Here is a 24,313-nt window from a genome sequence, read left to right on the forward strand (position 1 = left end):
GGGCTAATATCCAAAATATACAAAGAACTCAAGAAGTTAGACTTCAGAGAGCCAAATAACCCTATTAAAAATGGAGTACAGAGCTAGACAAAACATTCTTAGCTGAGGAATATCGAAAAGCACCTAAAGAAATGTTCAACCTCCTTAGTCATCAGGAAATGCAAATCAAAACAACCCTGAGATTTCACCTCACACCAGTCAGAATGACTAGGATAAAAAACTCAGGTGACAGCAGATGCTCCTGAGGATATGGAGAAAGAGGAACACTCCTCCATTGGTGGTGGGATTGCAAGCTGGTACAACCACTCTGGAAATCAGTCTGGAGGTTCCTCAGAAAATTGGACATTCCACTATCTGAGGACCCAGGTATACCTCTCTTGGGCATATACCCAAAAGATGCCCCAACATATAAAAAAGACACATGCTCCACTATGTTCATAGCAGCCTTATTTATAATAGCAAGAAGCTGGAAAGAACCCACATGCTCTTCAACAGAGGAATGGATTAAAAAATATGGTACATCTACACAATGGAGTACTACTCAGCTATCAAAAACAATGACTTCATGAAATTCATAGGCAGATGGAATGAACTGGAAAATATCATCCTAAGTGAGGTAACCCAATCACAGAAAACACACATGTTATGCACTCATTGATAAGTGGATATTAGCCGAAAAGGTCGAATTGCCCAAGATGTAATCCACAGACCAGAGGAAGCTCAAGAAGAAGGATGGCTAAAATGTGGATGCTTTCACTCCTTCTTAAAAGGGGAAAAATATCCATAGGAATGGGTATGGAAGCAATGTTTAGAGCAGCGACTCAAGGAATGGCCATTCAGAGACTGCCCCACATGTGTCCCATATACAGCCACCAAAACTAGATAAGATTGATGAAGCTAAAAAGTACACACTGAAAGGGACTGAATGTAGATCTCTCCTGAGAGACACATCCAGAGCATGTCAAATACAGAGGTCAATGCTAGCCACAAACCACTGAACTGAGAAAGGACCCCCTTGGGGTGAATTAGGGTAAGGATTGAAAGAGCTGAAGGAGCTTGCAACCCCATAGGAACAACAGTGCTAACCAATCATAGCTTCCAGGGACTAAACCACTATCAAAACACTATACATGGACTGACCCAGGGCTCCAACTGCATATATAACAGAGAATAGCCTTGTTGGGGCCCCAGTGGAAGGGGAAGCCCTTGGTCCTGCCAAAGTTGGACCCCTTGTACAGGGGAATGTTCGGGGAGGGCTATAAGGGGGATAGATGGGGAGAACACCTATATGGGGGAGTTGAGGGAATGGGGGCTTATGGACAGGAAACCGGGAAAGAGAATAACATTTGAAATATAAGAAAAGAAATATATCTAATATGAAAACACAAAAAAGAGACACACACAAACATATTTCCACCTCTAACAACAAAAATAACAGTAAGCAACAATCACTTTTCCTTAATATTTCTTAACATCAGTGGACTCAATTGTCCAATAAAAAGATATAGACTAAAAGACTGAATATGTATGGAGGACCCACTATTTTGCTACATACACAAAAGACACCTCAATGATAAAGACAGACACTACCTCAGAGTAAAAGGCTGGTAAACATCTTTCCAAGCAAATAGTCCTAAGAAACAAGGTGGAGAAGCCATTTTAATGTTGAATAAATCAACTCTCAACCCAAAATTATCAAAAAAAAGATAAGGAAGGACATTTCATATTCATCAAAGGAAAAATCCACCAAGATGCACTCCCATTCCTGAATATCTGTTCCAAAATTGTACTTCACACAATAATAGTGGGATATCAACAACCACTCACATCAATGCACAGGTGATGGCAAGAGAAACTAAACAGAGACAAATAGAAACTAACAAAAGTTTTGAACCAAATGGATATAACAGATATTTATAGAACATTTAATCCTAAAACAAAAGAATATAACTTCTTCTCAGCACCTTATGGAACATTCTCCAAATTTGACCATATAATTGGTCACAAAACCAGCTTCAACAGATACAAGAAAATTGGAATAACCCCATGAATTTTATCAGATCACCACGGACTAAGGCTGGTCTTCAATAACAACAAAAACAACACAAAGGCCACATACACATGGAGGTTGAACAGCATTCTGCTAGGTGATAACTTGGTCAAGGAAGGAAAAAAGAAAGAAATGAAATACTTTTTAGAATTTAAAGAAAAAGGAGACAGAACATACTCAAATGTATGGGAAACAATGAAAGCCGTGCCAAGAGAAGAACTCAGAGCTCTGAGTGCCTCCCAAAAGAAACTGGAGAGAGCATACATTATCAGCTTGACAGCACATCTAAAAGCTCCAGAAAAAGAGGAAGCAAATGCAACCAAGAGGAGTCGATGCCAGTAAATAATCAAAGTAAGGGTTGAAATCAACCAAGTAGAAACAAAAAGGACTATACAAAGAATCAACAAAACCAGGATCTGGTTCTTTGAGAACTTTAACAAGATAGATAAAGCCTTAGCCAGACTATCCAAAGGGCACAGAGAGTATAATCAAATTAACAAAATCAGAATGAAAAGGGAAACATAACATTAGAATCTGAAGAAATTCAAAAAAATCACCAGACCTTCTACAAAAACCTATACTCAACAAAACTGGAAAATCTGGATGAAATGGACAACTTTCTAGACAGATACCAGGTACCAAAATTAAATCAGGATCAGATAAACCATCTTAACAACTCCATAACTCCTAAAGATATAGATGCAATTATTAAAAGTCTCCCAGCCCATTGCTTCTCGGCCTTTTGGCTAAGATCAAGTGTAAAAGTCTCCCAGCTCCACCCCCCCCCCAAATAAAGCCAAGGATAGGTTTAGTGGAGAATTCTATCAGACCTTCATAGGAGACTTCATACAAATACTGTCCAAACTATTCCACAAAATAGAAACAGAAGGAGCACTACCCAATTTCATTTTATGGAGCCAGAATTACGCGTATACCTAAACCACACAAAGACCCAACGAAGAAAGAGAACTTCAGAATGATTACCCTTATAAATTTCAATGCAAAAATACTCAACAAAATTCTTCCAAACAAAATCCAAGAACATATCAAATGATAATCCATTATAGAAGTAGGCTTCATCCCAGGGATGCAGGGATGGTTCAATATTCACAAATCCATCAATGTAATCCACCATGTAAACAAACTCAAAAAAATAAATAAAGAAAGAACCACATTGTCATCTCATTAGATGCTGAGAAATCATTGGACAAAGTTCCATACCCCTTCATGTTAAAAGTATTGGAAAGATCAGGAATTCAAGGCCCATTCCTAAATATATTAAAAGCAATATACTGCAAACCACTAGCCAACATCAAACTTAATGGAGAGAAACTTCAAGCACTCCCACTAAAATCAAGGACAATGCTGCCCACTCTCTCCCTACTTATTCAATATAGTACTCAAAGTCCTAGAAAGAGCATTCATACAACAAAAGGATGTCAGAGGGATACACATTGGAAAGGGAGAAGTCAAAATATCACTATTTACAGATGATATGATAGTATACTTAAGTGACCCATAAAGTTCTACCAGAGAACAACTAAGCCTGATAAACACCTTCAGCGAAGTGGCTGGGTATAAAATTAACTCAAACAAATCAGTAGCCTTCCTCTACTCAAAGGAAAAACATGCTGAGAAAGAAAATGTGGAAATGACACCCTTCACAATAGTTAGTAGTTACATAAAATACTTCAGTGTGACTGAAACCAAGCAAGTGAAAGATCTGTATGACAAGAACTTCAAATCTCTGAGGAAAGAAATTGAAGAAGACCTCAGAAAATGGAATGATCATCCATGCTCATGGATTGGCAGGATTAATATAGTAAAATTGGCTATTTTTACCAAAAAGCAATCTACAGATACAATGCAATCCCCATCAAAATTCCCACTCAATTCTTCATAGAGTTAGAAAGGGCAATTTGCAAATTCATTTGGAATAACAAAAAATCCAGGATAGCAAAATCCATCCTTAAAATAAAAGAACTTCTGGGGGAATCACCATCCTTGACGTCAAGATATATTATAGAGCAATAGTGATGAAAACTGTATGGTATTGGTACAGAGACAGCCAGGCAGATCAATGGAATAGAATTGAAGACCCAGAAATGAATCTATGGTCATCTGATCTTTGATAAAGCAGGTAAAACACTTCAGTGGAAAAAAATAGCATTTTCAACAAATGGTGCTGGTTCAATTGGAGGTCAGCATGTCGAGGAAAGCAAACCAACCCATTCTCATTGCCCGTACAAAGCTTAAGTCCAAGTTGATCAAGGACCCCCACTTAATACTAGATACACTCAAACTAATGGAAGAAAAAAAGAAGGAGGAGCCAGAACACATGGGCACTGGAGAAATTTTCCTGAACAAAACAATGGCTTATGCTCTAAGATCAAGAATTGACAAATGGGAACTCATAAAACTGCAAAGCTTCTGTAAGGCAAAGGACACTCTCATTAGGACAATACAGCAACCAACATACTGGGAAAAGATCTTTACCCATCCTACATCTGATTGAGAGCTAATATCCAAAGTAGACAAGGAGCTCAACTATGTAGACACTAGAGAGCCACATAATCATATTAAAAAATGAGGTACAGATCAAAACAAAGAATTCTCAGCTGAGGAATATTGAATTGTTCAGAAATAACTAAAGAAATGTTCAACATCCTTAGTCCCCAGGAAATTGCAAATCAAAACAACCCTGAGATTCTACTTCATACCAGTCAGAATGGCTACGATCAAAAACTCAGGTGACAACAGATGCTGGAGAGGATGTGGAGAAAGAGGAACACTCCTCCATTGTTGGTGGGATTGCAGACTGGTACAATCACTCTTGACATCAGCCTGGAGGTTTCTCAGAAAATTGGACATAGTACTACCTGAGGACCCAGCTATACCTCTCTGGGGCATATACCCAAAAGATGCCCCAACATATTACAAAGACACATGCTCCACTATGTTCATAGCAGCCTTATTTATAATAGCCAGAAGCTGGAAAGAACCCAGATGCCCTTCAACAGAGGAATGGATACAGAAAATGTGGTACATCTACAAAATGGAATATTACTCAGCTATCAAAAACAACGACTTCATGAAATTCATAGGCAAATGGATGGAACTAGAAAATATTATCCTGAGTGAGATAACCCAATCAAAAAATAACACATATGGTTTTACACCCTGATAAGTGGATATTAGCCCTAAAGCTCAAATTACCTGAGATTCAATCCACAGACCACATGAAACTCAAGAAGAAGGATGACCAAAAAGCAGATGCTTCAGTCCTTCTTAAAAGGGGGAAGAAAAATATTCATAGTAGGAGATATGAAGACAAAATTTGGAGCAGAGCCTGAAGGAATGTCCAGTCAGAGCCTGCACCACCTGGTGATGTACACCATATATATATATACAGCCACCAAACCTAGACAATATTGATGAAACCAAGAAGTGCATTCTGACAGGCGTCTGATATACCTATCTCTTGAGAGGCTCAGCCAGAGAGAGCCAATTACAGAGGTACATGCTAGCAGCAAACCATTGAAGTGAGAACTGGGTCCCCATTGGAGTAGTTCAGGAAAGGACTGAAGGAGCTAAAGAGGCTTGCATCCCCATAAGAACAACAATACCAACCAGAGGTCCCATGGACTAAACCACTACCCAAAGAGTACACATGGACAGACCCATAGCTCCAGTTGTATATGTAGCCTTGTTGGACACCGATGGGAGGAGAAGTACTTGGTTCTGCCAAGGCTGGACCTCCCAGTGCAGGGGAGAATCAGGGCAGGGAGGTAGGAAGGGGGAGTGGATGGGAGGTTAACACTCTTATAGAAGAAGGGGGAAGGGGATGAGATAGGGGGCTTATGTCCAGGAAACCGGGAAAAGGAATAACATTTGAAGTGTAAATAAAGAGTATCCAATAAATTTTTTTAAATTTAAAAAAAGAATAAAAGAAAAAAAAGAGGATATAATATTTTGTAAGGATATTATACAATGTTTTAATCATACTTTATATATAATAAGAAAAATAAAATAAAAATTATAAAATATTTGAATTAACATAGCATATAAACAGTCATTTCACATTTCTTTTACTTTCCAGAAATTTTAAAGTGGAAAAATTATCTTATATGATATTTGAGAGCTAAAGCAACTTTCTCAATTGCTAATTCTTCTTGCTGGAACGAAAAATAAAAGGCCATGTCCTCTAGTTTCTAATTAAACTGTCTTCTATATCTCCATATGTTGAGGTAGTTTGCTTCCTATCTTTAAGTAAATATCATTTTCATGTAGGACCAAGAAGGTGCTTTTCTCCATAGTTTGCCTTGAGTAGCAAATAAAATTGCATGGAATTCATAGAAGTCATTTCACTCCACACATTTACTTTCACAGCTAAAAGAACATCCATTTGTCTTATGTTTCCATAATTACAAATTGCCTACACTGAAGGATGCAGTGAAGAAATATGTTATGGAAAACAGTAATAATCCCCATTGGAAGATAAGCCTTGGATTCTATTCGCAAAAGCCTCAAGTGGTCACTTAACTAAATTTATTGACTTCTCCACTTTGACAAAACAAAAAGACACCTATAAATATCATTAATTGAAAGAAATTAAATCCACATTTATAAATGAAGAATCCACTTTGCTTCTCTGATGTGTATTATAACAGGTGAGATATTCTTGACAAAATATGCTTTGAATGTGCCTGGTTACATAGTGTATTCAGCTATTACATTTTAAAAAGAAGAAAATATATGCAGAAGCAGGAAGCCAATATGAAGATGTTCATATCTGTACTTTAGCATTCTTTGGATAATTTGTGAGACCTTATGTAAAGTTCTGAAGTACCATTGGGAAAAGTAGGAAAAACCATGACTACCTTTTGAAAAAGGGAGGAGGAAGAGAGAAGAGAGAGAGAGAGAGAGAGAGAGAGAGAGAGAGAAGAGAGAGAGAGAGAGAGAATAAATAAAGAGAATAAAGAATGTTGGAAAGCTGAATGCCAAATTTGGTATAGTTATAGTATCACTGTATCACCTTTTTAATTTTATTTTTATTATTTTCACTTTGTGCATTAAATGGATAAATTTATTTTTTGGCTCCGTAGAAGCAGATAAAATTTCCTTTTAAAAATGACTATCATCTTTTAAAAACTTTGTCACCCAAATATTATTGCTTCCACTCTAGCAAACAATTTCCTCTGTTTTGTAATCCATTCTAATTATTTTATTCATTATGCATTTCTAGTTGTTATCATGTTTCAGTGATTTAACTGTGAACTTTTATGATCAAGTAATGAACGTCTCTTCATGTGTGTAAGGGGAAAGTTTCTGCAGGTCATGAATTACTTGCTTGAGTTTCCATGATATATTCTACATAACATTTCGTGCACAAAAATAAGAATATAGAAAAATTCAGTGTCAGAAGATAGAAAAGATGAAGTGAGTATGTGAGTATATTTAATTGAATCCTAAAATTAATAAAATTTTTCATTTAAATGTATCTCTATATCTGATCTTAAAGTTTGTTTATAGAGATAATAATAAAATAATTTATTAATGAAATTTTAATTTATGGAAATTTATATAGACAATAAATACTTTCACCTTATGGAAATATAAAATATGTGGTGAGAAATATTCTGTAGTTACATCAAGAAAAAGAGATTGCTATTCTGCTTCTGGAAAGGATTTTCAAGGAACCAACATTTGCAAGTGATATATGAAAAAAAGAATAAAACTTTTGAAGCTTAATTATTATTGAACAGTCTGATGAAGGCTTGGTTGGCCATGGTATAAGTAAAATCGCATTATATATTCATGATTATTCTTTGAAAGACATCAGATTTCCACTTTTTTCTTTTTTCAATTTAAGTCATGATGGCATACTATTAAGAAAAGAAGGTTTATCATCCCATGTAAGTGATTATTAATTTTGAGCCAGGGAGAGGATGAATTGACAAGAGAAAATATGAACTCAGAACTCAGATGGATACTTAATATTTACATACACAGCAGATCAGTAACATCATGTTTAAAATACTGGTATATGTTGCAAAATTAGATGATATAATGATAATTGATGGAAGAGAAACAAATGCCAAAGGGAAGTCAAAGTAAAAGGCAAGGAAGAAAAAAAATTAAAGAAAAAAATAGCATAAGCAGAGCAAACATGAATATGCAAAAAATGCACAAAGAGCTACTGTAAGGGCTCCGAGAAGCTGGAGAGTCAATGCACATCTACTTTTAGGGCAGTTTCATGAAACTTTAAGAGGGAGGAAGTCAGAAGTTGTTTCACTGACAGTCCTCACAAATTCCTTGTAATCATTAGGTCTTTAATGGCAGGGAAGTAAGAAACCATCCCATCCTCACATCCACACACACACACCCACACACAAACACACACACACCAAAGCTGACACTCATAAAAAATTCTAGTCACTAATCAAGAATAGCATATTAATCCTGAAACTAATTTTTATAGGTAAATAAAATGAAATGTAGGTGCTATTCATGAACGATCAATAAAACCATTTGGATAGGCTAAATAACAATGTCACTTATTAAATGTTTGTGGTTAGTAATTGATAGATTTATTAGAAGTATAGGTTAAGACAATTGTATTGAACAGTTTCTTCTTAGTAGGAATCATCTAGAGTGCATAAAACTTTTGGAGCAATAGTTGAATATTTTTATTTTGCTTTATTATAGAAATTTTAATTTATTAAGAAATCTATTATAATACAAACAATCTTATAATAGGATGTCATGTATTATCAAACTTAAACTATACTTTCTGTAAAGTAGGTATATACATTTTTTTAAATATGAAGAGTTAGAAAAGAGAAGAGCCTAAATTAACAAGTGTTAATTTATATAACAAAATAACTATGAAGCTATGCATATCCTTTAGAGAGTTAAATCAAATGCTACACGTAAGACTTTAGCAAAATCAATGATAGGAAGTGACTTTGTAACTGTGCTTTATGTTTTGCTGATTCTAGCAAATTTCTTCGAGGAATTAAGTTGTAAATCACTTTGTCAGTCTTCTAGTCTTTCAGTCCTGCATTTCTCCCATCTTTTAAAAATGGTCATCATTTGAATGAACTATTTCCTTGTTTATAACTGGTAAATCTGTTCATAAATGTAAAAGTTTCTACAAAAGTTGATGAAAGTTTTTATTTCATTAAGAATTTTGTTCAACTTATTTTAATCATACAAGTCCTTCCCTCAAGTGCTTCTAGGTCCCTTTCCTACCCAAACCTACTTTGTGTTCCTTTCTTTAAAGTGCATCAAATCCAATTTATGCCATTCATATACTTTTTAATATGTGTCCTTCCACTGGAGCATAATCCACTTACCAGAGGCTACACTGTGAAAGAAAATTAACTTCTTCCTTTCCTCACAGCTACTCATTGCTAGTAGTGCCTCTACGAGGTGTGGGACTTTGTACCCATATCCCCTTTCTTGATCAAATTCTCAAGCATTTTTTTAAACACTCTCATAAGCTCCTCTGTCTGTTCCGATTTGTTGGCATACTTGTTCAAATGTTTGGTATTTAAACTTGGCATTTAGTAAATATGACTTGTGCTTGATGCCTCAGAGTTCTTTGCATTAAAATATTATTTCATAGTTCTAATCCTCTTTCTATGTCCTCTTTTTAAAGGTTGTTTGAGTGCAAGTCTGAATCCATGGATAGCACCAATTATTCAGCGGTGTCTGAGTTTGTGCTGCTTGGACTCTCTCGTTCTCGGGAACTTCAGATTTTCTACTTTGTTTTCTTCTCTGCGTTGTATATTGTCATTGTTTTAGGAAACCTCCTCATCATCATAGCTGTGACTTCTGACAGCAGCCTGCACTCCCCGATGTATTTCCTCCTGGGAAATCTTTCCTTTTTTGACATTTGCCAGGCTTCTTTTGCTACACCTAAAATGATTGTAGACTTTCTGAGTGAACACAAGACTATATCCTTCACTGGCTGCATAGCCCAAATTTTCTTCATTCACCTCTTTACAGGAGGGGAGATGGTAATCCTAGTCTCCATGGCCTATGATAGATACGTGGCCATATGCAAGCCTCTACACTATATGATCATCATGAACCATAGTACATGTACTGCCTTGGTATTACTCTCCTGGGCTGTGGGCTTGGTACACACATTGAGCCAGTTATCATTTACTGTCAAACTGGCATTTTGTGGACCCAATGAAGTAGACAGCTTTTTTTGTGACCTTCCTCGAGTGGTCAAACTTGCCTGCATTGACTCATACGTTACGGAAATACTAATTGTGGTAAACAGTGGAATTCTTTCCTTAAGCACTTTCTCTCTCTTGGTGAGCTCCTATGTCATAATTCTTGTCACAGTTTGGTTCAAGTCCTCTGCTGCCATGGCCAAGGCATTTTCTACACTGGCAGCTCACATCATGGTAGTCGTGCTATTCTTTGGACCATGCATCTTCATCTATGTGTGGCCATTTACTACCTATCCTGTGGATAAATTTCTTGCTATATTTTATACTGTTTTCACTCCCATCTTAAATCCCATTATTTACACACTAAGAAATAGAGACATGAAAGCTGTCATGGGAAAAATTGCTGCCCAGTACCTCCGACCACCCAAAATTGCTGAAATGCCATTTGTAACAAGGATTCCCCATGATTGAAGTAAATTTCAAATTATTCAAATCGATTGTCTACTTACAAATATTTCCACACTCAAACAGTAGGATAAATAAGAAAGATAAAATAGAAAAGATTGATGGATATTAACAAGTGTTTTTATAGTTACCACCTAAGCAGAAGTTTGGTATCCCCCCAAAGCAAAAGGTACTGTGTGTTTGATTATCAATGGAAGAAATAAGACAAAAAAATTCAGAGTGGTATGTATGCAGTAATTATTTTGATAATAGATAAATTTAAGTATTATCTAAAAACCAAAACCAAAACAAAACAAAACACCCACAAATGGGGACCCAATTCTTTGCTGGAGATAAATTTAGAATTTTATCTTATTAGTTTTCTTAGAGAAACTAATGTTTCTACAAACTACACGTAATACATTTAAGACTTTATGTTTCATTTTCTAAAGTTCAGTGGCTAGCCAATCTACTGATTGATGATAGAAGTACATGAGCATAAATAGGATTCTTAGGTTAAGAGAATGCTCCCAGAGTTATCAATTAAACTAAACAAAATATTTTTCTATAATCATACTTTAGTATATGGGTTGTTATATAATCAAAATCATGTATTTCTATTTTTCATGTAAAAGGGCTCTCTCTAATCAAGGTGATTGTTTGTATTTTAAGTTATTCCCCTATATGTCTACATTGACATTCTTTCTAAAGAGTTCTGAAACTCCCCCTTGGACAGGACGTCTTCTGTCTAGTTGAGATTGTTTCTTCCTGGTGTCTCTACTGCAGCCTTTAATAATCTTTACATTTTTCCTTTATATATTCTAGCAGTTAGTATTTACTTGTTTTTTTTACTTCATATTAAATAATCCTTGCTTTTTTTTTAAACAATTGTGTGTTTTCTCTTTTGACTACAGTCGAAGAAAGATGTCTTAAGGCATTCTGGAAAAGATCTTGAACAATCTCTAGAATTTAAACGTGTCTCATAAAATGTGATACATATAATGAACAAAGTTAGGGACTGGTAATTCACCTATTTATACATAAAGAGAAGTCATCAGTGGATTGTTCAAAAATAAAACAAATATCTAGCATTTGTGAGTTATGTTCAGGCATTTCATAAAACGAATGCTTAAAACCTCTCTGATCCATGACAGCATAGCTATTTCCATGATTAATCAAATATTTATTTTTACTTCATGTATGTTTACTAATGTAATAAAATTTTGTGTATTTTTGTGAACATCTGTGATTTCTTTTGAAATGAGTTTTTAGATCTTTTTAGGTATGAAACTATAAACACTGATAGCAGCTGGGTAAGGGAGAATCAGTTATCTTCAAGAGACCAGCCCCTGTGGGACAACCACAGTCTAGTGGAAAACCATGCAATAGAAGCTATATTGGTAGCACGAAATTATAGTATGTATTTGTGTGTTGGATTTTTTAAGTTTTCAAATGATATGAAAATCTTTATCAATAAAATGTCTTCAAAAACTGAATAACCTGGACAGTACCCAGATATTTTCAATTTAATAAGAATTCACTTGAGGGAAGGACTGGAGAGGTGGCTCAGTGGTTAAGAGCACTGACTGCTCTTCCAGAGGTTCTGAGTTCAATTCCTAGCAATCACATGGTGGCTCACAACCATTTTTAATGGGATACAATGTCCATTTCTGGTTTGTTGACAACAATGTCTGTGTACTCACATATATAAAATAAATACTAATTATTTTTTTAAAAATGCACTTAGATTGGTTTAATAAAAAAATGATCAGAAAAATCCAGCAAAAATCAAAATTTCTTTTCATGCTTACACTCTAAATGATTAAATGTACAAGGTTATTTCTTCCTGCACTCAATTCCTCTTTTTTGTGGTGGTTGTGGTGGTGGTATTGTTTAGGGAAGAGAATCTACAAGTATCCACTTTTTTAAAGCAGATGATCCCTAAATATATTGCAATATTTGTATACTTTTTCCCTTTCTTGGAAAATGTTTTTTCCTCATACAATATATCCTAGTTAGTTTCCACTCTCACCATTCCTGCCAGTTCCTTCTCAACTGTTCCCCCATCCAGATCCATTCACTTTTTGTCTCTACAGTGTATGTTTTAAACAGGAAACAAAACTAAGTAAGCAGGGAGAAGAGAAGCAGATTTGGGGGGAATTCAGAAGAGAAGGTAATAGGATCAGATGTATTGTATAAAAAATTTGAAGAACTAATAGAAGTAAAATTTCTTTTTTTGTTTTGGGTTTTTTTTCCTGTTTTTTTTTTTTTTTGTTTTTGTTTTTATTAACTTGGTATTTCTTATTTACATTTTGGTGTTATTCCTTTCCGGTTTCCGGCAATCATCCCTAACCCCTCCCCTCCCTTCTTTCTGGGTGTTCCCTCCCCATCCTCCCCCCTTGTCGCCCTCTCCCCAACAATCTAGTTCACTGGGGGGTTCAGTCTTAGCAGGACCCAGGGCTTCCCCTTCCACTGGTGCTCTTACTAGGATATTTATTGCTACCTATGAGGTCAGAGTCCAGGGTCAGTCCATGTATAGTCTTTAGGTAGTGGCTTAGTCCCTGGAAGCTCCGGTTGCTTGGCATTGTTGTACATATGGGGTTTCGAGCCCCTTCAAGCTCTTCCAGTTCTTTCTCTGATTCCTTCAACGGGGGTCCTATTCTCAAATCAGTGGTTTGCTGCTGGCATTCGCCTCTGTGTTTGCTGTATTCTGGCTGTGTCTCTCGGGAGAGATCTACATCCGGCTCCTATCGGCCTGCACTTCTTTGCTTCATCAATCTTGTCTAATTGGATGGCTGTATATACATGGGCCACATGTGGGCAGGCTCTGAATGGGTGTTCCTTCTGTGTCTGTTTTAATCTTTGACTCTCTATTCCCTGCAAGGGTATTCTTATTCCCCTTTTAAAGAAGGAGTGAGGCATTCACATTTTGATCATCCGTCTTGAGTTTAATTTGTTCTAGGCATCTAGGGTAATTCAAGCATTTGGGCTAATAGCCACTTATCAATGAGTGCATACCATGTGTGTTTTTCTGTGATTGGGTTACCTCACTCAGGATGATATTTTCCAGTTCCAACCATTTGCCTACGAATTTCATAAAGTCATTGTTTTTGATAGCTGAGTAATATTCCATTGTGTAGATGTACCACATTTTCTTTTTTTTTATTAACTTGAGTATTTCTTATATACATTTCGAGTGTTATTCCCTTTCCCGGTTTCCGGGCAAACATCCCCCTCCCCCCTCCCCTTCTTTAAGGGTGTTCCCCTCCCCATCCTCCCCCCCTTGCCGCCCTCCTCCCAACAATCTAGTTCACTGGGGTTCAGTCTTAGCAGGACCCAGGGCTTCCCCTTCCACTGGTGCTCTTACTAGGATATTCATTGCTACCTATGAGGTCAGAGTCCAGGGTCAGTCCATGTATAGGCTTTAGGTAGTGGCTTAGTCCCTGGAAGCTCCGGTTGCTTGGCATTGTTGTACATATGGGGTTTGAGCCCCTTCAAGCTCTTCAGTTCTTTCTCTGATTCCTTCAGCAGGGGTCCCTATTCTCAGTTCAGTGGTTTGCTGCTGGCATTAGCCTCTGTGTTTGCTGTATTCTGGCTGTGTCTCTCTCGGAGAGATCTACATCCGGCTCCAATCGGCCTGCACTTCTTTGCTTCATCCATCTTGTCTAATTGGGTGGCTGTAAATGTATGGGCCACATGTGGGGCAGGCTCTGAATGGGTGTTCCTTCAGTCTCTGTTTTAATCTTTGCCTCTCTCTTCCGTGCCAAGGGTATTCTTGTTCCCCTTTTAAAGAAGGAGTGAAGCATTCACATTTTGATCATCCATCTTGAGTTTAATTTGTTCTAGGCATCTAGGGTAATTCAAGCATTTGGGCTAATAGCCACTTATCAATGAGTGCATACCATGTGTGTTTTTTCTGTGATTGGGTTACCTCACTCAGGATGATATTTTCCAGTTCAACCATTTGCCTATGAATTTCATAAAGTCATTGTTTTTGATAGCTGAGTAATATTCCATTGTGTAGATGTACCACATTTTTTGAATCCTTTTCTCTGTTGAAGGGCACCTGGGTTTTTTCCAATTTCTGGGTATTATAAATAAGGCTGCTATGAGCATAGTGGGGCACGTGTCTTTTTTATATGTTGGGGCATCTTTTGGGTATATGTCCAAGAGAGGTATAGCTGAATCCTCAGGCAGTTCAATGTCCAATTTTCTGAGGAACCTCCAGACTGATTTCCAGAATGGTTGTACCAGTCTGCAATCCCACCAACAATGGAGGAGTGTTCCTGTTTCTCTGCATCCTCGCCAGCATCTGCTGTCACCTGAGTTTTTGATCTTAGCCATTCTCACTGGTGTGAGGTGAAATCTCAGTGTTGTTTTGATTTGCATTTCCCTTATGACTAAAGATGTTGAACATTTCTTTAGGTGTTTCTCATCCATTCGGCATTCCTCAGCTGTGAATTCTTTGTTTAGCTCTGAACCCCATTTTTTGATAGGGTTATTTGTCTCCCTGTGGTCCAACTTCTTGAGTTCTTTGTATATTTTGGATATAAGGCCTCTATCCGTTGTAGGATTGGTAAAGATCTTTTCCCAATCTGTTGGTTGCCGTTTTTGTCCTAACCACAGTGCCTTACAGAAGCTTTGCAGTTTTATGAGATCCCATTTGTTGATTCTTGATCTTAGAGCATAAGCCATTGGTGTTTTGTTCAGGAAATTTTTCCAGTGCCCATGTGTTCCAGATGCTAGTTCCCTAGTTTTTCTTCTATTAGTTTGAGTGTATCTGGTTTGATGTGGCGGTCCTTGATCCACTTGGACTTAAGCTGTGTACAGGGTGATAAGCATGGATCGATCTGCATTCTTCTACATGTTGACTTCCAGTTGAACCAGCACCATTTGCTGAAAATGCTATCTTTTTTCCATTTAATGGTTTTGGCTCCTTTGTCAAAAATCAAGTGCCCATTGGTGTGTGGGTTCATTTCTGGGTCTTCAATTCTGTTCCATTGGTCTATCTGTCTGTCTCTGTACCAATACCATGCAGGGATAGTGATTGCTCTGAAGTCCTTTTATTGTTGAGGATAGTTTTAGCTATCCTGGGTTTTTTGTTATTCCAGATGAATTTGCAAATTGTTCTGTCTAACTCTTTGAAGAATTGGATTGGTATTTTGATGGGGATTGCATTGAATCTGTAGATCGCTTTTGGTAAAATGGCCATTTTTATGATATTAATCCTGCCAATCCATGAGCATGGGAGATCTTTCCATCTTCTGAGGTCTTCTTCAATTTCTTTCTTCAGAGTCTTGAAGTTCTTATTGTACAGATCTTTTACATGCTTGGTTAAAGTCACACCGAGGTACTTTATATTATTTGGGTCTATTATGTAGGGTGTCGTTTCCCTAATTTCTTTCTCGGCTTGTTTCTCTTTTGTGTAGAGGAAGGCTACTGATTTATTTGAGTTAATTTTATACCCAGCCACTTTGCTGAAGTTGTTTATCAGCTTTAGTAGTTCTCTGATGGAACTTTTGGGATCACTTAAATATACTATCATATCATCTGCAAATAGTGATATTTTGACTTCTTCTTTTCTGGTCTGTATCCCCTTGACCTACTTTTGTTGTCTGATTGCTCTGGCTAGAACTTCAAGAACTATATTGAACAAGTAGGGAGAGAGTGGGCAGCCTTGTCTAGTCCCTGATTTTAGTGGGATTGCTTCAAGTTTCTCTCCATTTAGTTTAATGTTAGCAACTGGTTTGCTGTATATGGCTTTTATTATGTTTAGGTATGGGCCTTGAATTCCTATTCTTTCCAGGACTTTTATCATGAAGGGGTGTTGAATTTTGTCAAATGCTTTCTCAGCATCTAATGAAATGATCATGTGGTCTTGTTCTTTCAGTTTGTTTATATAATGGAATCACGTTGATGGTTTTCCATATATTTTTAACCATCTGTGCATGCCTGGGATGAAGCCTACTTGATCATGGTGGATGATTGTTTTGATGTGCTCTTGGATTCGGTTTGCCAGAATTTTATTGAGTATTTTTCCATCGATATTCATAAGGGAAATTGGTCTGAAGCTCTCTTTCTTTGTTGGGTCTTTGTGTGGTTTAGGTATAAGAGTAATTGTGGCTTCATAGAAGGAATTCGGTAGTGCTCCATCTGTTTCAATTTTGTGGAATAGTTTGGATAATATTGGTATGAGGTCTTCTATGATGGTCTGATAGAATTCTGCACTAAACCTGTCTGGACCTGGGCTCTTTTTGGTTGGGAGACCCTTAATGACTGCTTCTATTTCCTTAGGAATTATGGGGTTGTTTAACTGGTTTATCTGTTCCTGATTTAACTTCGATACCTGGTATCTGTCTAGGAAATTGTCCATTTCCTGCAGATTTTCAAGTTTTGTTGAATATAGGCTTTTATAGTAAGATCTGATGATTTTTTGAATTTCCTCTGAATCTGTAGTTATGTCTCCCTTTTCATTTCTGATTTTGTTAATTTGGACACATTCTCTGTGTCCTCTCATTAATCTGGCTAAGGGTTTATCTATCTTGTTGATTTTCTCAAAAGAACCAACTTTTGGTTCTGTTGATTCTTTCTATGGTCCTTTTTGTTTCTACTTGGTTGATTTCAGCTCTGAGTTTGATTATTTCCTGCCTTCTACTCCTCCTGGGTGTATTTGCTTCTTTTTGTTCTAGAGCTTTTAGGTGTGCTGTCAAGCTGCTGACATATGCTCTTTCCTGTTTCTTTCTGCAGGCACTCAGCGCTATGAGTTTTCTCTTAGCACAGCTTTCATTGTGTCCCATAAGTTTGGGTATGTTGTACCTTCATTTTCATTAAATTCTAAAAGTCTTTAATTTCTTTCTTTATTTCTTCCTTGACCAGGTTATCATTGAGTAGAGCATTGTTCAATTTCCCACGTATATGTGGGCATTCCTCCCTTATTGTTATTGAAGACCAGCTTTAGGCCGTGGTGGTCCGATAGCACGCATGGGATTATTTCTATCTTTTTGTACATGTTGAGGCCCGTTTTTTGACCAGTTATATGGTCAATTTTGGAGAAAGTACCATGAGGAGCTGAGAAGAAGGTATATCCTTTTGCTTTAGGATAGAATGTTCTATAAATATTTGTTAAGTCCATTTGGCTCATGACTTCTCTTAGTCTGTCAACATCTCTGTTTAATTTCTGTTTCCATGATCTGTCCATTGATGAGAGTGGGGTGTTGAAATCTCCTACTATTATTGTGTGAGGTGCAATGTGTGTTTTGAGCTTTATTAAGGTTTCTTTTACGTATGTAGGTGCCCTTGTATTTTGGGGCATAGATATTTAGGATTGAGAGTTCATCTTGGTGGATTTTCCTTTGATGAATATGAAGTGTCCTTCCTTATCTTTTTTGATGACTTTTAGTTGAAAATTGATTTTATTTGATATTAGAATGGCTACTCCAGCTTGCTTCTTCCGACCATTTGCTTGGAAAGTTGTTTTCCAGCCTTTCACTCTGAGGTAGTGTCTGTCTTTGTCTCTGAGGTGTGTTTCCTGTAGGCAGCAGAATGCAGGGTCCTCGTTGCGTATCCAATTTGTTAATCTATGTCTTTTTATTGGGCAGTTGAGGCCATTGATGTTGAGAGATATTAAGGAATAGTGATTATTGCTTCCTGTTATATTCATATTTGGATATGAGGTTATGTTTGTGTGCTTTTCTTCTCTTTGTTTTGTTGCCAAGACGATTAGTTTCTTGCCTCTTCTAGGGTATAGCTTGCCTCCTTTTGTTGGGCTTTACCATTTATTATCCTTTGTAATGCTGTATTTGTAGAAAGATATTGTGTAAATTTGGTTTTGTCATGGAATATCTTGGTTTCTCCATCTATGTTAATTGAGAGTTTTGCAGGATACAGTAGCCTGGGCTGGCATTTGTGTTCTCTTAGGGTCTGTATGACATCAGTCCAGGATCTTCTGGCCTTCATAGTTTCTGGCGAGAAGTCTGGTGTGATTCTGATAGGTCTGCCTTTATATGTTACTTGACCTTTTTCCCTTACTGCTTTTAATATTCTTTCTTTATTTTGTGCGTTTGGTGTTTTGACTATTATGTGACGGGAGGTGTTTCTTTTCTGGTCCAATCTATTTGGAGTTCTGTAGGCTTCTTTTATGCCTATGGGTATCTCTTTCTTTAGGTTAGGGAAGTTTTCTTCTATTATTTTGTTGAAGATATTTACTGGTCCTTTGATCTGGGAGTCTTCACTCTCTTCTATACCTATTATCCTTAGGTTTGATCTTCTCATTGAGTCCTGGATTTCCTGTATGTTTTGGACCAGTAGCTTTTTCCGCTTTACATTATCTTTTGACAGTTGTGTCATGATTTCTATGGAATCTTCTGCTCCTGAGATTCTCTCTTCTATCTCTTGTATTCTGTTGGTGATGCTTGTATCTATGGCTCCTTGTCTCTTCATTTGGTTTTCTATATCCAGGGTTGTTTCCATGTGTTCTTTCTTGATTGCTTCTATTTCTATTTTTAATTCCTTCAACTGTTTATTTGTGTTTTCCTGGAATTCTTTCAGGGATTTTTGTGATTCCTCTCTGTAGGCTTCTACTTGTTCTCTAAGGGAGTTCTTCACATCTTTCTTGAAGTCCTCCAGCATCATGATCAAATATGATTTTGAAACTAGATCTTGCTTTCCTGGTGTGTTTGGATATTCCGTGTTTGGTTTGGTGGAAGAATTGGGCTCCAATGATGCCATGTATTCTTGGTTTCTGTTGCTTGGGTTCCTGTGCTTGCCTCTCGCCATCAGATTATCTCTAGTGTTACTTTGTTCTGCTATTTCTGACAGTGTCTAGACTGTCCTATAAGCCTGTGTGTCAGGAGTGCTGTAGACCTGTTTTCCTGTTTTCTTTTAGCCAGTTATGGGGACAGAGTGTTCTGCTTTCGGGCGTGTAGTTTTTCCTATCTACAGGTCTTCAGCTGTTCCTGTGGGCCTGTCTTGAGTTCACCAGGCAGGTCACTTGCAGCAGAAAAGTTGGTGTTACCTGTGGTCCCGAGGCTCAAGTTTGCTCGTGGGGTGTTGCTTATGAGCTCTCCGTGACGGCAGCAACCAGGAAGATCTGTGCCGCCCTTTCCGGGAGCTTCCGTGCACCAGGGTTCCAGATGGCGTTTGGTGTTTTCCTCTGGAATCAGTAATGTGTGCAGAGTGCAGTCTCTTCTGGTTTCCCAGGCGTGTCTGCCTCTCTGAAGGTTTAGCTCTCCCTCCCATGGGATTTGGGTGCAGAGAACTGTTTATCTGGTCGGTCCCTTCAGGTTCTGGCGGTGTCTCAGATGCAGCAGACCCACTGCTGCTGTGCCCTTATCCAAGGGAACCCAGAGGCCGTATACAGTTTCCTCTTGGGCCAGGGATGTGGGCAGGGGTGGGCAGTGTTGGTGGTCTCTTCCGCTCTGCATTCTCAGGAGTGCCCACCTGTCCAGGCGGTGAGGTCTCTCTCCCACTGGGTTTGGGAGCAGAGAGCTGCTGTGGGCAGGGATCCGCTGAAGTAAAATATTTTTAAAATCCTTGAGATGCCATATCCAATGTCTTCACTCATCCAACTCCTGAAAATTCTTCTTCAGTCTCTATCCCATTGACTTTGCCTAACCCCTCCTCTACTTAACTTTTCAAATCTGGTAGATCAAGTCCAGGTCCTGATCCAGTGCTCTGGCTCAGTCTGGCCATCTTCGCCAATTTTTTTTTTTTTGTATAATGCCAAGACAATATGGAAATGATTAGTATGGAACAATGTCAGGTAGACAGAGTTAACTGGGATAGTGTATAGGTTGTGCCTCCTGGTATAAGCTTGGACTATATGGGTGGATCTGGTTAGGTCTATAAGTGGATGTGGCATGGGCAGGACCCATGGTTTATAGAACAAACTGTATATGTCATAGCATACATCCAAAAGACTCAACCATTCTACTTCACAGATACGTGGACAGCCAACATCATTGCTACTCTATTCACAAGACTGAAGAAGTGAAACTAACCTTAATGTACTTCAATGAACAAACAGATAATGAAAATATGGTAATACACACTATGAAATACTAATTTGGCATAAAGAAATATGAAAACACAAACTTTGCAGGTAAATGAGTTGGATGAGATAATATCATATTAAGTGAGGTAACCTAGACTTGGAAAGACAGCTATTGCTATTGCCACTAACTGTCACCCAGAGGTGGATGTACATTCCTATTGCTCAAGACATCATGTATTTCAGATGCAAAACCTAGAGGTTTTGGAGCTGGAACTGTCCTGACTTTCCTCCTCACTAAAGATGAGCTTTCACAATATCAAAGGTTATAAAGGAAGTTTCTAAAGGAGGGAAGCAACCGTCAGACTTAAAGTCCTGTCACCAAACATAATACTAGCTTTAAGGGTGTAGTGATGGCATCATGCTTTGGTGGTAAGCAATAGCTTTCTAAGTGGACTTAAGACCATTCACAACCCATGTGAAACTTAGTTTACCCAATTCTACCTATGTCATAGAACCTACATCCATAGCTTTACTAAACTGTGATAAAGCCTATCATCTATATTTTTAAATTGTCCTAAACCCACAAATAACTGTACTCCTCACACCTCAAGGAAACTTTTTTTTTAATAGATAGAGACCATTGCAGAAAATCACAGCCAATCAGAATGCAGATTTTTGAAGGTTAATCTGAAGGGATACATCCACAAATAAGTCTTGTGTCTAAAGGCTCTTGAACCATTGCTAAAGATAAATATAAGTTTATAAGATTCAGAGGGTCAGGGATTGTGTCTCTTTGTTATGTCAGAAACTATACCCATAAGCTTTCACCAGCATCACTGGCTACATATGATATGAACAAGAGAAACAAGGAAGAACTCGTAATATGAATTAGAGAAAGGCTAAGAGACCTCAACACTGCACAGAAACACAGCTAAGGCATGCTAACAATTGCAGAAATGAATTTCTTCAAGGAGGAACACACTAATTGTGTGTGTATTACTAAATATATATACAAAGTTCCATGTATGTAATATCTACAGACATATTTGAATATAACAACATAATAGTAGAAAGACAGTGCAAGAAGAAATACATGGGAGATGGTGGAGGCAGAAAAGGAAAGGGTTAACATGTCTAATTAAAATCTCTAAAACTAAAAAAATAACAATTAAAAATAACATATTATATGAAATACATAATACTAAAATTAAAAAAATAAACTGTAAATTATATGGTGATGCAAACACCATAATTCTAGCACATGGGAAATGCATGTAGGAGGACCAGGAGATCAAGGTTTCCCTCTACTTCATATAGAATTCAAGACTAGACAACAAATTCCCAAGATGAGCCCTCCAAAAGGGATGGGGTGGTGGTTTGTGCTTGTGTTGGTGTAGAAGATTGCTGAGTTGCTTCCTGGCACAGAAACTGAACTACCAGTAAAAACAGAAGACCAAAACCCAGAGAAAGAGAAAATAATAGCATATATATTCAGGATGGGGAAAGTCTAAGGCTAGAAATACATTAAGTAGATGCTTGTTTGAGTATTTTGAAGGGCTCCTGGGTCCTCACTTTCCTACACTTCTCCTGCCTAGATATGCACTCCTTGCCTTCCTGCCATTTTATCCCAGAGTGTTTTCTGAACATATGAAGTCATCCTTTAAACTGTGTGATCTCCATTTTTTTCCTCCTTAGCATCTAAAGTCTCCCCAACTTATAGTAATCTAAAACTTCAAAATTAGGATTTACATAGGATTGAGTAATTATAGCATTTTTCTTTGTAGACCTGAGATACCTAATTCAGGACAGTGCTTTCTGTTCAATCCATCTTAATAAAAATCATATTTCTTTAGTATCAAATACCATTATATTGGGTCCATGAATTGTATTTTCATTATGTACTTATCAGTTAAGGGACTGTTAAATTCAAACCATTTTGTGATATTGTAAAAAGAATAGCAATGAACAGACATGACCTTATATATCTGTCCTAGCATATGCTGGCCCAGTTCTGTTTCTGCTTTTGGGGTGTTCAGTCACCATTGTGCACAGGGCCTGAAGGGAAGGAATAATTCTTGTTGGGGAAGAATGGGTTCACAGGAACTTGGTTGGCTTGAGTATGTGGGAGGAAAAAAACCTTCTCAAATATGGTTTTCAGTGAAATAGCTCTCTTTATTCATAGGTAATAAGGGTTATACAAACATTGGCTTGCGGATGGGGGATTTTCAGAGTGAGTGTACATTATTGATTCATACCAAGGTGCTGGGAATGTTTCATCTGCATGGAAAGTTATGTCCTTACAGGGAGAAAGGAAGGTAAACCTTTACTTCGGCCCCAAGTTATATGACTTCCTCAGTAATGTTGGAGGTGGGGGTTGCAAGGCTACTTGTACTGTGGCATGCAGGCCTAGAAGAGGGAGGGAGTGATCCTTGCACTTGCTAGTGTCATGATTAGATTTGTATATGTGACAGTCTCACTCTTGCTCCAGGCCTGTTCCCTGTCACATAGTTCACTTAACCTGACATCTCCCCCTTATTACTTTATAAAGGGGATGTGTCATCATAGTCATCTGCCTCTATGTTGGGAACTGTTTGGGATTGAACAAGAAACCAATTAGCAGTGATTTTTCAATGCTAATCTTCACTTTAGAAATTGGATGAGGCAGGGTTCCAGGAAGAGTATAGCTCCAATGGCCAGTAAGTGAACAAAGAGAAGAGAAGCCAAGCTAACGGGGGGGGGGGTGTTTAAGTACCATGGCATTAAAGTGTTGTGCAAATAATTTGCCGAGATCTCACCTGAGATCTTCAACATAGAAACAGCATTCCTCTCCTAACTTAATGCAAATATCTCATCCTGCTCAGCAGAATTAAGACTAGAATATCTCCAGTTTCGAGAACAGCCCCTGTTAGGGAGATCACCTGTCACTGGAGGGACTTGAGACCATCTGTGCTGGAAACCATAGCCTGGTCAAGCTTATCATAGAAACCGTCAGCCAGGTGTTGTGTCTGGTCCTTTTGCTCTTTAAAGGTAACGTGTGTATGTTTCTGCATGAGCACTCCGTTAATCACCTATGTAAGCTCCTGCTTTTACTGAAGAGCAACAGTGCTATTTGTAGGCATCTGGAACCAGTGCCAATTAAGAACCCAGGGAGGGGAAAAGGAAAGACAGGATCAAGTATGGGGTGAGACAGGAGGGACTCCCAGAAAGCCAGGAGAATGAACAGAAATATACAGCAGTTGGGGTTAGGGGGCAGGGGTAACCTCTAGAAAGTCCCAGAGACCTGGGATATGAGAGGCTACCAGGATTCAGTGGGGAGAACATTAGCTGAATTGACCAACAGCAGGAGAATGGAACCGGAAGAGACCACCTCCAGTTGATAGACATGGGCCACAGGTATGCAGGGACCTACCCACCCAACTTCAAAAATTTTAACCTAGAATTGTTCCTGTCTAAAGGAAATGTGTAGGGAGCAGCTAAAGATGGCGCCAACATCTGGTGGTCGTTGGTGATAAACACCTGCAATGTGCATGTGTTGGCATTTCTCTGGCAGTTATCAGACTGGAGTGATATTCATGCTAATAAGGTATTTCATACTCCACCATCCCCAGAGGACAAGTTTACAGCCACAGTCTGTCTTGT

General features: G+C 37.9%; 1 protein-coding gene across 1 annotated transcript; it reads left to right on the forward strand.

Moving 5' to 3' along the window:
• The first annotated feature begins 9,738 nt into the window (after positions 1-9,738).
• On the forward strand, positions 9,739-10,710 carry LOC116913705 (olfactory receptor 4K5). Its single transcript, XM_032918000.1, has one exon. It carries the CDS (start codon positions 9,739-9,741, stop codon positions 10,708-10,710), a length of 972 nt encoding a protein of 323 aa, XP_032773891.1.
• The last annotated feature ends 13,603 nt before the right edge of the window (positions 10,711-24,313 follow it).

This window comes from Rattus rattus, chromosome 12 (genome assembly GCF_011064425.1).
Source record: "Rattus rattus isolate New Zealand chromosome 12, Rrattus_CSIRO_v1, whole genome shotgun sequence".
NCBI lineage: Eukaryota > Metazoa > Chordata > Mammalia > Rodentia > Muridae > Rattus > Rattus rattus.